General features: G+C 48.3%; 1 protein-coding gene across 13 annotated transcripts in view; it reads left to right on the forward strand.

Moving 5' to 3' along the window:
• Positions 1-15,535, forward strand: part of LOC119976006 (coiled-coil domain-containing protein 150-like) — a 154,911-nt gene that overhangs the window by 137,877 nt on the left and 1,499 nt on the right. For 7 of the 13 annotated variants that reach the window (XR_005462843.1, XR_005462845.1, XR_005462844.1 and 4 more), the window contains 3 exons: positions 5,086-5,262; positions 10,950-11,270; positions 12,511-12,634. Coding sequence is in view for 3 of the 13 variants with exons in the window: in XM_038816034.1 (XP_038671962.1) it covers positions 5,086-5,262; positions 12,511-12,624 (291 nt within the window). In the remaining 10 variants the exon portion in view is untranslated. Of the gene's footprint in view, positions 1-5,085; positions 5,263-10,949; positions 11,271-12,510; positions 13,685-15,535 lie in introns of those variants that run through there. The other 6 variants (XR_005462846.1, XR_005462847.1, XM_038816034.1 and 3 more) reach the window with 6 other exon arrangements.

Here is a 15,535-nt window from a genome sequence, read left to right on the forward strand (position 1 = left end):
TAACGAATTTCGTTAAGCCCGCTTGCCCGAGTTAGCGCCGGCTGACGCGTCATATGACGTCGGCCGCGCATGCGCGGATTGGAAGACTCCAACCCGCGCATGCGCGGATGACGTCATCGCGTATTTGCGCGAAACCCGCGCATGCGCGGGCCGGGATGCCCCTCAGCCGCCCCGCGAATGGATACTGCGGGGCGGCGGAAGGAGAAATAGTGCGCGGGCATCGGGCCCGCTGCCCGCGATCGGTGCCCACCGATCGCGGGCCCATGACACCCTTGGCACGGCCGTGGTACTGCTGTGCCAATCGGTGCCATGGTTATAAAATGCGAGTGTTTACGGCCGTTTTTCCGAACGGCCAGACCAGGTGTGTTTGCCTTTGGTAAAAACAGCCGTAAATGGCTGGGAACTCGGCCCATCTATCAGCTGTGAATCGCTGCCGGCCATATAAAAACGGCGGCAGCGATTCGTGTCGGGAGTTGGGCGGGGGGGGGGGGGGGGGGGGGGGGGGGGGGGGAGAATAGCGGGAGGGCGTCGGAACAGCGTGGCCGTAAAATTTTACGAGCCACGCTATTCTCCGCACCATCGGGAGTGCGGAGAATCTCGCCCTATATGTTTCCAAGAAGGAGTCTGATATAGCTTTTGGAGCGAAAAGGCTCAAAGGATATGTGGGGAAAGCAGTAATGGTTATGGAGTTGGATGATCAGCCATGATCATGAATGGCGGAGCAGGCCCAAAAGGCCAAATTACTTACTCCTGCTGCTATTCTTTATGTTTTTATATTTAAAACACATAAAATGATAGAATGGTTACACCCGGGAAGAGGCCATTTGGCTCTTCATGTCTGTGCTATCTGCGAGAGACAGAAGTATAAAAATATACATTCTTTTTAAACTGTACTTCCTGCTGAAATTAATCTAAATTAACTGTTTTCAATCTGCCTGTGCTTGCAAAACCCAAAACCAAACATCTAGGGCTGGATCGGGCAGCACGATAGCATAGTGGATAGCACAACTGCTTCACAGCTCCATGATCCCAGGTTCGATTCCCGGCTTGGGTCACTGTCTGTGCGGAGTCTGCATGTTCTCCCCGTGTGTGCGTGGTTTTCCTCAGGGTGCTCCGGTTTCCTCCCACAGTCCAAAGATGTACACCTTAGGTGGATTGGCCATGCTAAATTGCCCTTAGTGTCCAAAATTGCCCTTAGTGTTGGGTGGGGTTACTGGGTTATAGGGATAGGGTGGAGGTGTGGGCTTGGGTAGGATGCTCTTACCAAGAGCCGGTGCAGACTCAATGGGCCGAATGGCCTCCTTCTGCACTGTAACTTCTATGATTCTCCGTTGTGTGATCCTCTGTTTCGCCGGCAGCGCAGTCACGCCCGTGGATTTCCTGACGGTGTGGGGATGCCCACAATGGGATACCCCATTGGCCGGCTGAAGGTATGGAGGATCCTGCTGCTGGCTGGGGCTGCCGTACCTGAAAACAGGTGCAGCGGGACAGAGAATCCCACCCCCTGTTAGATGTAGTTCTGCAATTAGGCAGCACCTGCTGAACAATGTGTGCAAAAATAACAATAATAATAAAAATACTCCACCAACATCCAATTTATGATAAACAATCAAGCTCCTAATGTCCTCATTACACTTGCTGGAAGCGGCATTCCTTCATACACACAGATCCATTCTCTGTAAAGACTTGTGCCTTTTTTTGAATTATCTGGGAGTTTGGGGAACCTAGTTTCCCCTTTTTCCATGGCAATTACTCAGCCAACTAGTCAGCTTGCCAATCAATCAGCACCCTTTTATCCTGTCATAAAAATTGTTGCGATTGTTTGAAATTTAACTTTCTTTTGGTTGCCCTGATGAGCGCAAGATGAAAAGCTTCAGCAACATGTTTCTCTTTTCAACAATATTTAAATTAATTGTCTGAATTATTGATGCTTTCCCCCCCAAATCTATTAGGTTAATTTTGTCCTGATTCAACAACAATTTATCTAACATCTTTAACGTAATAAAACATTGTAACGTATTTCACAGGAGTGAAACAAAATATGACACCAAGTCAAACCAGGAGATAGTCAGGGCAGCACGGTAGCTGAGGACCCGGGTTCGAATCCCGGCAATGGGTCACTGTCCGTGTGGAGTTTGCACATTCTCCCCGTGTCTGCGTGGGTTTCGCCCCCACAACCCAAAATGATGTGCAGGTTAGGTGAATTGGCCAAGCTAAATTGCCCCTTAATTGGAAAAAATAATTGGGTACTCTAAATTAAACAAAAAACAGGAGATAGTCGGTCAGATGACAAAAACATAGTCAAAGGGTTTTATGGAGTGTCTCAAAGGAAGAGGAAAGGGAGGGAAGGGGGGGAGGGGGGGAGGGGGGAAGGGGGGGAGGGGGGGAAGGGGGGGAGGGGGGAAGGGGGAGGGGGGGAGGGGGGAAGGGGAAGGGGGGAGGGGGGAAGGGGGGGAGGGGGGAAGGGGGGGAGGGGGGAAGGGGGAAGGGGGGGAGGGGGAAGGGGGGGAGGGGGGAAGGGGGAAGGGGGGAGGGGGGAAGGGAGGGGAGGGGAGAGGGGGGGGAGGGGAGAGGGGGGGGGGAGGGGGAGAGGGGGGGAGGGAGAGGGGGGGAGGGGAGAGGGGGGAGGGGAGAGGGGGGGAGGGGAGAGGGGAGGGGGGGGGAGGGGAGGGGGGGGAGGGGAGGGGGGGGAGGAGGGGGGAGGGGAGAGGGGGGGGAGAGGGGGGAGGGGGGAGGGGAGAGGAGGGGGGAGGGGAGAGGGGGGGAGAGGGGAGGGGGGGGGGAGAGGGGAGGGGGGGGGGAGAGGAGAGGGGGGAGGGAGAGGGGAGGGGGGGAGGGAGAGGGGAGGGGGGGGAGGGAGAGGGGAGGGGGGAGGGAGGAGGGGAGGGGGGGGAGGGAGAGGGGAGGGGGGGAGGGAGAGGGGAGGGGGGAGGGAGAGGGGAGGGGGGGAGGGAGGGGGGAGGGAGAGGGGAGGGGGGAGGGAGATGGGGGAAAGGGAGAGGGGGGGAAAGGGAGAGGGGGGAAAGGGAGAGGGAGAGAGGGGAGGGGGGAAAGGGAGAGGGGAGGGGGGGAAGGGAGGGGGAGGGGGGGAAAGGGAGAGGGGGAGGGGGGAAAGGGAGAGGGGAGGGGGGGAAAGGAGAGGGGAGGGGGGGGGAAAGGGAGAGGGGAGGGGGGGGGGGAAGGGAGAGGGGAGGGGGGGGGAAGGGAGAGGGGAGGGGGGGGGAAAGGGGAGGGGACGGGGGGGGAAAGGGAGAGGGGAGGGGGGGAAAGGGAGGGGAGGGGGGGGAAAGGGAGAGGGGAGGGGGGGAAAGGGAGAGGGGAGGGGGGAAAGGGAGAGGGGAGGGGGGGGGGAAAGGGAGAGGGGAGGGGGGGAAAGGGAGAGGGGAGGGGGGGGAAGGGAGAGGGGAGGGGGGGAAAGGGAGAGGGGAGGGGGGAAGGGAGAGGGGAGGGGGGGGAAAGGGAGAGGGGAGGGGGGGAAAGGGAAGGGGTGGGGGGGAAAGGGAGAGGGGAGGGGGGGGAAAGGGAAAGGGGTGGGGGGAGAAGGGAGAGGGGAGGGGGGGAGGAAAGGGAGAGGGGGAGGGGGAGACAGGGAGAGGGGAGGGGGGGAAGGGAGAGGGGAGGGGGAGACAGGGAGAGGGGAGGGGGGGGAGACAGGGAGAGGGGAGGGGGGGACAGGGAGAGGGGGGGGAAATGGAGGGGGGGAGACAGGGAGAGGGGAGGGGGGGAAAGGGAGAGGGGAGGGGGGGAAAGGGAGAGGGGAGGGGAAAGGGAGAGGGGAGGGGGGAAAGGGAGAGGGGAGGGGGGAAAGGGAGAGGGGAGGGGGGAAAGGGAGAGGGGAGGGGGGAAAGGGAGAGGGGGAGACGGGAAAGGGCGAGGGGAGAGGGGGAAAGGGAGAGGGGAGGGGGAGAGGGGAGGGGGGGGAAAGGGAGAGGGGAGGGGGAAAGGGAGAGGGGAGGGGGGAAAGGGAGAGGGGAGGGGGGAAAGGGAGAGGGGAGGGGGAAAGGGAGAGGGGAGGGGGGGAAAGGGAAAGGGAGAGGGGAGGGGGAAAGGGGGGGGAAAGGGAGAGGGGAGGGGGAAAAGGGGGAGGGGGGAAAGGGAGAGGGGAGGGGAGGGAAAGGGAGAGGGGAGGGGGAAAGGGAGAGGGGAGGGGGAAAGGGAGAGGGGAGGGGGAAAGGGAGAGGGGAGGGGGGAAAGGGGAGGGGGAAAGGGAGAGGGGAGGGGGAAAGGGAGAGGGGAGGGGGGAAAGGGAGAGGGGAGGGGGGAAAGGGGGAGGGGGGAAGGGGAGGGGGGGAAAGGGAGAGGGGGGAGGGGGGAAAGGGAGAGGGGGGAGGGGGGAAAGGGAGAGGGGGGAGGGGGGAAAGGGAGAGGGGGGAAAGGGAGAGGGGGAGGGGGGAGGGGGGAAAGAGAGAGGGGGAGGGGGAAAGGGGGAGGGGGAAAGGGAGAGGGGGGAGGGGGGAAAGGGAGAGGGGGGAGGGGGGGAAAGGGGGAGGGGGGAAAGGGAGAGGGGGAAAGGGAGAGGGGGAGTTCCCTATAGAAGTCCCTAAAGACCTCATTGACCTCTGCCCCCTGCCGCACCACATTCCCATCTCTATCCTTCACTCCACCAATCTTCCTAGCCGCGTCCCGCTTACGAAGCTGGTGCGCCAGCATCCTGCTCGCCTTCTCCCCATACTCATAGACCGCCTCCCTGCGCCCTTCCGTCTCCGCCTTTCTGGTGGTCAATAAATCAAACTTGGCCTGCAAGCTACGCCGCTCCCCCAGCAATCCCTCCTCCGGGGCCTCCGCGTACCTCCTATCCGCACTCAAAAGCTCCTCCACCAGTCTCTCCCTCTCCCTCCCCACAATTAACTAGCTGCTATTGGCCAACTCTTAATGCACAAGTGATAAAAGCTGTGTTTTTCTAGGTTTGTATGCATTGCTGTGCATTTATCCACTGAATCCTGGGAATACTACAAAAGTAGCTCCTGTTGTGTGAATGTAGTTATCTGGAAATGTGAATACTTTTTTTTGAAGCACATTAGATGAAGAGATATCTTTAATTTGCAGTAATACTTAGATAAATATTGCTGCCTGTGTTATCTGCAGGTCCGTGCTAACCTGGAAGAAGCACATCAGTGGTTTAAGTCCAAGTTTGATAGTTTGCAAGCAGAACTGATCAAGATGCGTGGAATGGATGCATCAAAAGAAAAGTTGTGTGATGGAGACAATTTAATGAAGACTGGCACAGAAGAAATATGTTCAAGGTCAAGACAAAGAGCAAAGGTTGGAGTCACATTTTTGACTTATTTTTCCATAAGAATGTGTTCAGCTTTGGCAGCAAAGGGAAAAAAGCTACAATATGTCATATCAATTACACCGCCCAACAATAGGAAGTGGACTTCCTGCACAATAAGAAGCTTGGGCTGAGTTTTTATCTTCATTATTTGTTAACAAAACTGACTGTGACTGTAAAGCTGATGTAAGAACTGCTAAAATATTTCACAAACATGACTACAGATTCATCAAACCGGACCAACATCAGTTGTTCATAAATAACAACCACAAAGTTAATCATTCCCAATTGATTTGTTTGTGCATATAACTTAGACCAAATATTTTGTTAAACCCTTTAGCATGCAACATTAATAGAAATCCAAACAAAAATGAAGTTAAAACCAATGATTCCTAATATTTCTAATTTTTTGTTAACAGTACTGAGAATACTTGTTTTATATTACAAGTTATTGAAGTTACAAAAAGACAAATATGAAATTAAATCACGATAAACCTGTTGTATTCATGTCACAATTTTGATCCTTTTAACGTAAATGACCCACTTATCAAGGACACAAGGCACATTGACCTTCAGAATTCAGACAAACAGTTTCTTGGCACAAAAATATAGATAAACTCTTCTTGCAAATGAAATGTTAGCAGGTACAAGGCCTAAGGTTGTAATGCAACCTTTAATTTCAGAGAACTGTCATAAACCAATCTATTTGAAACCTTAATGATTATACCCTCAATATGACTTGATTAAATAATTCTTTGTCATCATTTGTGAGTATCCATTCAGTTTCTCTCCTTCATACGATATGAGAAAAGGTGAACTAATATTCACAAATAATTGCATCAGAAAATGATAGAGTACAGATAGAGGCTATAAGACACATCGGCTCTTTGAGAGAGATGTCCAATAATCCCACTCCCTGCCCTTTTCCCTTAGCCCAATAGATGTTTCCACTTAAAATATTTATCCAATTCTGCTTTGGAAGTTATTATTAAATCTGCTTCCACAACTCCTTGTAGTCGTGCATTCCAGGTCGCAATAATTTGCTACATATTTCCCATCACTTCCAGCTGGAGCTCAGTATTTTATAAAGGTTTACGTAATTTGGATGCTTTTGTTCTCTCTGCCTCAATCTATAACACCAAGGATCTGGTATGCCTTTTTTATTTTATTTTATTTAAAAAAATAAATTTAGAGTACCCAATTCAGTTTTTCCAATTAGGGGGCAATTTAGTGTGGCCAATCCACCTCCCCTGCACTTGGGTTGTGGGGTTGAAACCCACGCCACGCAAACATGGGGAGAATGTGCGACCTCCACACGGACAGTGAACCAGGGCCCGGATCGAACCTGGGACCTCGGTGCAGTGATGTAGCAATGCTAACCACTGTGCCACTGTGCTGACCTGGTATGCCTTTTTAATGGTTTCCTTAATTTATCCTGTCATCTTTAAAGGAAAGAAGGTGTGCCTTTATAGAAGTGAAACAGTTTTGAAGTGTAGCCACTGGTGATATAGGAATTGAGGCAGTCAATTTTCACAGAGAAAGGTCCCACAAATAGTAGTACATGAATGTTCAAATAATTTGGGTTTTTTAATAATTTATTTGAGAGATAATGATTATCCAGGGCACTACCAGAACTCATCTGACCTTCAAAATAGGATCTTTTATGTCCACCCTGAGAGGGCAGACAGAGCCATGCAAAAACAAACTCCTCTGATGGTGGGGCATTCTTTCACTACTGCACTGGAATTTCAAGTTGGATCATGTGCTCAAGTCTCTAGAGTGAGATTTGAACCAACAGCCCGCTGACTCAGGGGAGACACTTCCAACTGAGCCACATGTGACACCTACTTGGTAAATCATGCTATATGTTAAATTTTATCTGCTATGTGACTGCCCATTTTACCAGTCTATGACCTCCTAATATCTGTTGCTATCCTTCCTACTAGATTTCCATTTCCTCATCTGCAATCTTTAAAATTATGCTCTGTGTATTGGGCAGCATGGTAGCATAGTGGTTAGCACAATTGCTTCACAGCTCCAGGGTCCCAGGTTCGATTCCCGGCTTGGGTCACTGTCTGTGCGGAGTCTGCACGTTCTTCCCGTGTGTGCGTGGGTCCCTCCGGGTGCTCTGGTTTCCTCCCACAGTCCAAAGATGTGCAGGTTAGGTGGATTGGCCATGCTAAATTGGCCTTAGTGTTCAAAATTGCCCTTAGTGCTCAAAATTGCCCTTAGTGCTGGGTGGGGTAACTGGGTTGTGGAGATAGGTGGAGGTGTGGGCTTGGGTGGAGTGCTCTTTCCAAAAACTGGTGCAGACTCGATGGGCCGAATGGCCGCCTTCTGCACTGTAAATTCTATGTAACCAAATCCAGGTTATTAATCTCTAATTAAACAATGTCCCAAAAGTAAACCCTGGAGATACAAGTCTCAAAAGCAACTATTCAAAATATTGTACTGTAGAGGACAAGAAACTTGAGTATACTGTTTACACAAAGCTTAGTGAACATAAGATGAATCTGCTGAACGCAGTGACTTGCTAAATAGAATAATGTCAGGAATTTGACAAGTGGGAATTAACTGATAAGTAGTGTACAGGCAGTCACCAAACTGAAATTTGTTTTCTTGCTTTAAAAAAACAAGTCACTACCAGTTAACAAGTAATATGCAGTAAGTGGGTCTTGGACTAGGCTTAATTATTATAGCTTGCATTTGCTGATCCATTATATCTAATGTGTTTCTAAAGAGTATATATTAGAGTGCTATCTGCTAAAGCACAGAGGTGTGAGCAGAGAGTGCTGGGTGTATCTGCCAAATGGAGTGGCTTGCTCAACAGAGTGGCAATGAGAATTTGGTGAGAGTGGGAGGGAGATGCTAGGTAATTTCATTCAAGGAGCAGAATTAAATCATCCTAGTTTTGGATGTGTGGATCATGGGTGTGTACACCCATTCAGATCTAGGTCGGTAAAGCATAAAACTGGATTACCCACCTGATCTTCTTGATTTCATTACAAAAAAATGTGCCTTCAGCGGTCTTTTGTTCTCAGCATTGCTGTTCTGTGCTGCACACAGCAAGTTAAGTCAGTAGTGTAGCTATTGTCTCCTCGTTTGTTTCAACACTGCTGTCATGGGCTGCACACAGCAATTGACTTAAGTAGGGCTGTTTGCTGTTCCTGTGATACAGTCAGCCTGCTTTTTCTTAAAGGTAGGCTTCTTTTTTAAGGGAAAGTGAAAGAAATTGCCGCTGTGGAAAAACAAACACCAGGGCACACCAGAAGAATCCTGCCTATTTGAGTTGGTGCTGGAGTCATTAGTAGTGGAGGTGGGCAGGAAGAGACACCATTTCCCTTGTGGTTGTGGTTGTTACCAGGTCCTTGAGGATCAATCTCAGGTGGATGAGGGAGCTGGTGATTGGAAAGTTAAACGAGCGGCACAGTGGCAAGCATTGCTGCCTCACAACACCAGGGACTCAGGTTTGATTCCAATCTCAGTTGACTGTAGAGTTTGCATGTTCTCCCTGTGTCGGTGCTCTGGTTTCCTCCTACAGTTTAAAGATATGCAGGTTTGGTGGATTGGCCATGCTAAATTTGCCCCTTAGTGTCCAAAGGGTTAGGTGGGGTTATGGAGATACTGAGGGTGAGTAGGTCTAGGTGGGGTGGTCTCTTGGAGGCCAACTGACCTCCTTTTGAACTGTAGAGATTCTTCTATTGCCCGTAGTGTCCTAAAAAGTAAGGTAAAGGGGGGGTTGTTGGGTTACGGGTATAGGGTGGATACGTGGGTTTGAATAGGGTGATCATGGCTCGGCACAACATCGAGGGCCGAAGGGCCTGTTCTGTGCTGTACTGTTCTATATTCTATTCTGTGAACACTTGGTGTCAGGACCGAAGTACCTGGCAGCAGGGCCACAAGAGGTCAAAAGATTTCACATGGATTGGCAAGACCAGTGAATTAATCTACCCACTGCTCAACCAACATCTTAACACCACTCAAAGCACCACACTACCATCTCTTAGACAGCTGAACTTCCCGACACTCCAATCTCGTGCCTAACATTTTGTTACTTCACCTCACCCTGATACACCTACGATGCTGCAAGTCTGCACCCACCTCTTGCTGCCTACACATAGAACCAGCAATACACATCAGTCAAACACAATGCTGCACAATCACTGACATTCTGCCCTCTAGTTTACAGGACAAGGACACACATGATGTAAGGAGGCAGAGCAGAACTAGCAGGGGATAAGATAGAAAGAAAAGGAGACGTACATTTTGACCACTGAACCTCTCAGTGTGCTGTTTTGTTATTGTAAATTCATGGGGGCGTCGGTGGCGACGTGTCGCTGGAGGTCGCATGTTAGGTGGCTCAAGGCTCTGGTTTTTGGACTATTACGCCCAGTTTCAGGGGTACGTTTAAATGAGCTGGTGTGGGAAAGTATAAGGACGGTGTGAGATGTCTAAGACCCAGAAAAAGGCACTGGAAAGAAGGGGCCGAGTGAAAGTCTGCCGTCGTGTGAGTTGGTGAGTCCGTCAGGAAGAAAGATGGCGGAGGTTCGGTCGCTGGATGGGGTCCCTCTCCTCACATTGAAAACTCTGACCGAGGTGAAGATGGGGGAGTTTGAGAGGGAGTTCGGCAAGCACATGCTGCGGAGGAAAATGATGGCTGCAATGAAAGAGTGGGTGAAGGAGGCGATGTAAAGTGTTGAAGTGTCTGTTTCCCGTTTTGTAGTTGTTGGAGGGGTTTTATGATTTTTGTGTTTTTTGAACGGGGAAGTGTAGTTTACTTTTGTTTATTGTTGTTTACAAGGGTATTGGGCTTTGGGTTTGTCTTTTCTGGGGCTGTGGTTACTGAGAAGGAGAATGGGAGAGTGGGGGGGGGGGGGGGGGGGGGGGGGCTCGGGCAGGGGCTTCCACACTAGAAAGCGAAGGTTGGCTAGTGAATGGGAGTGGTGGGGGGAGGGGCCGTTTGAACCTGGTTGAACAGGTTTCAAGGGACATAGAACAGTACAGCACAGAACAGGCCCTTCGGCCCTCGATGTTGTGCCGAGCAATGATCACCCTACTCAAACCCACGTATCCACCCTATACCCGTAACCCAACAATCCCCCCCTTAACCTTACTTTTTAGGACACTACGGGCAATTTAGCATGGCCAATCCACCTAACCTGCACATCTTTGGACTGTGGGAGGAAACCGGAGCACCCGGAGGAAACCCACGCACACACGGGGAGGACGTGCAGACTCCATACAGACAGTGACCCAGCCGGGAATCGAACCTGGGACCCTGGAGCTGTGAAGCATTTATGCTAACCACCATGCTACCATGCTACCCTGTGAAAGGTGGGATGGAGGGTCAGGAAGGGAGACCTCTCATCAGAATAGTAAGGTGGAACGTGAGGGGATTAGAGGAACTGGCGAAGCGATCAAGTGTTTTCAGACATTTGAAGAGCTTAAAGGCCGATGTAGGCCAGCATTTATTGCCCATTCCCAAAAGCTGAGAGTCACCTCCATTGGGATCAGATGTGGTGTGGCTCAATAATCACAGCTGACATTCCAGTGCCCAACTGAAGAAGGCCCACAGACAGCAATGTGATGATGGCTATATAATCTGTTTTTGTTATATTGATTGAGCAATAAGCATTAATCAGGATACTGGGGATTAATACACTGCTCTTCTTCAAAGGAATGCCATGGATTCTTCTGCATCTACGTGAGCAAGCAGATGGGGGCCTCATTTTATAGTTTCATCCAAAATTTTGTGCAGCATCCCCTCACTTTTGTACTGGAGTGTCAGCCTTGCGGTTTGAACCACAACTCACCTGCGTCCAATGGAGGAGGGGACTTTCAGCATCACAGTGCTGGTGGCAATAGGATCAGTAGCATCCAACCTCAGGGAGAACATTGAGGATGCTGGCATGGATAGAGGATTGGCCGACTGGCAGAAGGTGGAGTTAAACGGGTCTTTTTCAGGATGGCAGCTGGTGACTACTGGTGTGCCTCAGAGGTCGGTGCTGGGACCACAACTTTTCACAATATACATTAATGATCTGGAAGAAGGAGCTGAAGGCATTGTTGCTAAGTTTGCAGATCATACAAAGATCTGTAAAGGGGCAGGTAGCGTTGAGGAAGCAGCCAGGCTGCATAAGGACTTGGACAGGCTAGGAGAGTGAGCAAAGAAGTGGCAGATGGAATACAATGTGGAGAAGTGTGAGGTTATGCACTTTGAAAGGCGAAATGGAGGCATTGAATATTTTCTAAATGGGGAGATACTTAGGAAATCAGAAGCACAAAGGGACTTAGGAGTCCTTGTTCATGATCCTCTTAAGGTTAACATGCAGGTTCAGTCGGCAGTTAGGAAGGCAAATGCAATGTTAGCATTCATGTCGAGAGGGCTCGAATACAAGACCAGGGATGTATTTCTTATGTCATATTGGCTCTGGTCAGATCCCATTTGGAGTATTGTGAGCAGTTTTGGACTCCGTATCTAAGGAAGGATGTGCTGGCCTTGGAAAGGGTCCAAAGGAGGTTCACAAGAATGATCCCTGGAATGAAGAGCTTGTCATATGATGAATGGTTGAGGACTCTGGATCTGTACTTGTTGGAGTTTAGAAGGATGAGTGGGGATCTTATTGAAACTTACAGGATATTGCGCGGCCTGGATAGAGTGGACGTGGAGAAGATGTTTCCACTTGTGGGAAAAACTAGAAGCAGAGGACACAATCTCAGACTAAAGGCACGATCCTTTAAAATAGAGATGAGGAGGGCCTGAGGGTGGTGAATCTGTGAAACTCTTGCCGCAGAAGGCTGTGGAGGCCAAATCACTGAGTGTCTTTAAGACAGAGATAGATAGGTTCTTGGTTAATAAGGGGATCAGTGGTTATGGGAAGAAGGCAGGAGAATGGGGATGAGACAAATATCAGCCATGATTGAATGGCGGAGCAGACACGATGGGTGTGTGCACTAATTCTGCTCCTATGTCTGATGGTCTTATATTCTTTACTGAATATAATACAGTACAAAGAAATCTATATCTCTGTTCACTTTCTTACCATCCCAGCAGTGAATATTCAATAAAGAGCAAAGCCTGAAAAATCATTGGATTACTAATGCCAACTTCATTTTTAGCCAGAGATGACATTCCATTGTCATCTCTGGCTAAAAATTGTATTTCAAAACTAAGAAACACTCGAGCAGTTACTGTATGCAACGAGTACTAAAATCTAGCTTCTTTTATTTTTACAAAGGACTTGAAGGTGACAGCTGTTAAAATTCACAGTCAATCCAGCCTCAGTCGTTGGGAAACTAAACAGGAACTGAAACTTCTTTCCAGAAAATATCATGCTGACATGCCCAAGTAAATTTGAAACCAAATGAAATTCAGACAATCTGCACTTTTCCATCCCATAAAGTGATGAAATACAACTGCTTGGTTGAAAATCAAGCCATTATATCACGTGCTTTTTGGACACACAGTTGGATGAAGCAAGATTTGAGGCAGCATGCCTGGATAACTCAGCAAATATATTTTGACCCTCATGAATGAGGCTATTTTTTTCACACTTCAAGATGAGATATTTTGAACCAGCTGCTTGGTTATGTTAAATTCACAAGACTTGAAGCCGTATCTTTTTTTTAACGGTTTCACTGTCAGTGCAACTAGAAATGAAAACTTAAAGCTCCACAGAGTAGAAATTTTACAAAAATTGTGGTTGTCACTACAGTTGCTTGTGAAGAACTTCAAATGCAGGAAGTCGAAATAAAACTGGAAATGCACAGCTGTCAATCAAAATCTGAGAGCGAAAAGCAGGTTAACATTTCTGGTAAGACCCTTAATGAAAAGTGGCGGTGAAGAAGCTCCCTTTCTGAGGACTTGTCAAAGCAAAGAAGGAAGAATATTCAACTATTCCGACATAGCATGTTGATGAAGCAGCTTACTGCATTATGCATCTCAATTTTAAAATAAATACTTCTTTTAAGTTTGCAAGTTTGTAAATTGACAGGAGTTGGTGCATTGACATGCACAAGGTTAGATTTTCATTTTTATCAGATAGGTAATCTGAAAGAACGAATCAACCACTTGTTTTAGAACCTGACTGATTGTCATTCTGTTGAAATACTACATTATATCATTTCTAATTTGTGGTGAGTTACTTCTCTCAGAATCTGAGTTGCTATGGCAAACTGCACATTTACCTGCATGTTGCACTCTGGAACTATGGATGGTAGAGATTCCAACTGTCAGTGTACTATTTATTAATCACGGTGTATGGCATTTACCTTGTTAAAGGAATTGCTAGTTAAACATGTGACATTGATTATCCTATAAATACAGACAGCTGGAACACTTTGGTGGGAGAACGTCTTGTGCGTTGGTAGCTATGAGGTAGGCTCTTACAATAAACTAGCTTAAACCTAAAAGACCAGACTCGATTGATTCTTCCACTGGAACCCCTGGTTGTAAGTAACACCAATATTCTTTCTTTCATTAGGCTGACCGGGAATCTTCCTGCTCTTGCCTCCTAACGATGGCATATATAGGAAGGATTTACAGGTTCATATTCAACTTGTTTGGCCATGTTATGACCACACCTTCCTTAGCCATCAAGTCCTCGGATGGGACTTGAAACTGGTGCTTCTGACTCAGAGGCATAGACGCTACGTACTGCGCCATAACACCTCTCCTGACATCTACTACAATCAAAATGTGGCAAAACACATTAAAATAGAAACTTGTCCAGAAAATGGTGCTTTTAGAGTGACACTGCAAATGATCTTTCATAACTCCAATGATGATGATAACAAAAATAATATTCTAGTCCCAGAATCTTTCTCCTTTTAATAGTCCCAGAGTCTTTCTTTGTTTAATAATGGTTCCTTGGATGAGGAAGAACACTGCAATGTAATGACAACTGGTCATATTCTAAAATAGGTTATTGATCACATTAGTTCATCAGACTAACACACTTCATCAGACTAACAACAGAAAAAACAAATTGGTCATAATATTGAAATGGAATGTATTATTGTATTATTATACCTGTGTATATGATGTTCATTTAGGTAATAAATATATGCTACTTACAGAACAAAGATTAAGCACAATGAACTGAATTTTATGGGACACTGGGGTCCCTGTGACCCCCTGAACCAGCCCGCTATCCTGACAGCTGCTATTCAGCAATTTAACACTAAGAGTAGCATTAATTACTTTAAGGTGATATTTCAGTCCCTTTCTGGAGAGGAAGTTACGCCTTAGAATGCTGTCAGCCAGTCAGATTGACCAACAACCATGTCACCCCAGCAGCACTACTGGGAGTCCTGGGGTGGGGATTGCTAAAAGATGGGTGAATGTCAATTGGGGAGACTGGTTTCAAGAGACCAGAGGGAGGGTTAACTGGGTTGGTGACGCTTCTGATGGACGAGGGAACGCCTAAAAGGACATCCCCGTCCTTTGCCTGACACCAGACCGCTCAACAAAAACTGCTGGCTTCCCATATGGTGTAAGTCTTCTGCATGGCTTTGGCATCCCTCTGTCAACTATTCTAGCCCTCTTTCTCCCCATTCTCACAATTTTTTCTTCTGCTCTGTGTAGCATATTGCACAGCCCCGTCCGTTACCTACATTCAGGCTCAGGAAAAGTCCTCGGGAGCCAAGAAGGTGGAAAGTTGTTGGTTCCATACTGGAGGCAGTTAAGGCTCAGAGAAGCCCAGGGAGCCATTCATCACTGTGCATTCTGGAGGTTGGAGAAACCAAGCAGCAGTGCTAACTTAGCAGTTTGCGAAAGATTTACAAGTGTTAATTAGAGGCAGGAGTGCAGCTTTGTAAATCATGCCTCAGGAGGAGAGAATGAACCATTGGTGGGGTGATTTCCTCTGTAAACCCTATTACAACCTTGTAGGGGAAAATAATATTTTGCTTAAAGTAGACAAAGTTTGAAATCTCTGTTAACCACTCGGAGAATAAAGCCACACGATTCCATGGTTTAAACAAACAAACAAAATGAATATTACTATACAATGTCAGTAAAGTAAAACAATTTACAACATCTGTCTTAATAACATTTAGAATTAACAGGAAAACTGGTTGAATACGCCACACTGTATATTAAATAGAAGATACGACCAAGTCAGCACCCACAGATTTCTCAGCAACTAACCCAGACGTCAGTGACCACTGTGAGCCACATCGCATTAAAACCATTAAGAAGGGATTCAGCTCTTCACTTTTGACAATCTAGCCTCTGAAGTCTCTCCAAAGCCTCTCTGACTC

Source organism: Scyliorhinus canicula, chromosome 13 (assembly GCF_902713615.1).
Source record: "Scyliorhinus canicula chromosome 13, sScyCan1.1, whole genome shotgun sequence".
Classification (NCBI taxonomy): domain Eukaryota; kingdom Metazoa; phylum Chordata; class Chondrichthyes; order Carcharhiniformes; family Scyliorhinidae; genus Scyliorhinus; species Scyliorhinus canicula.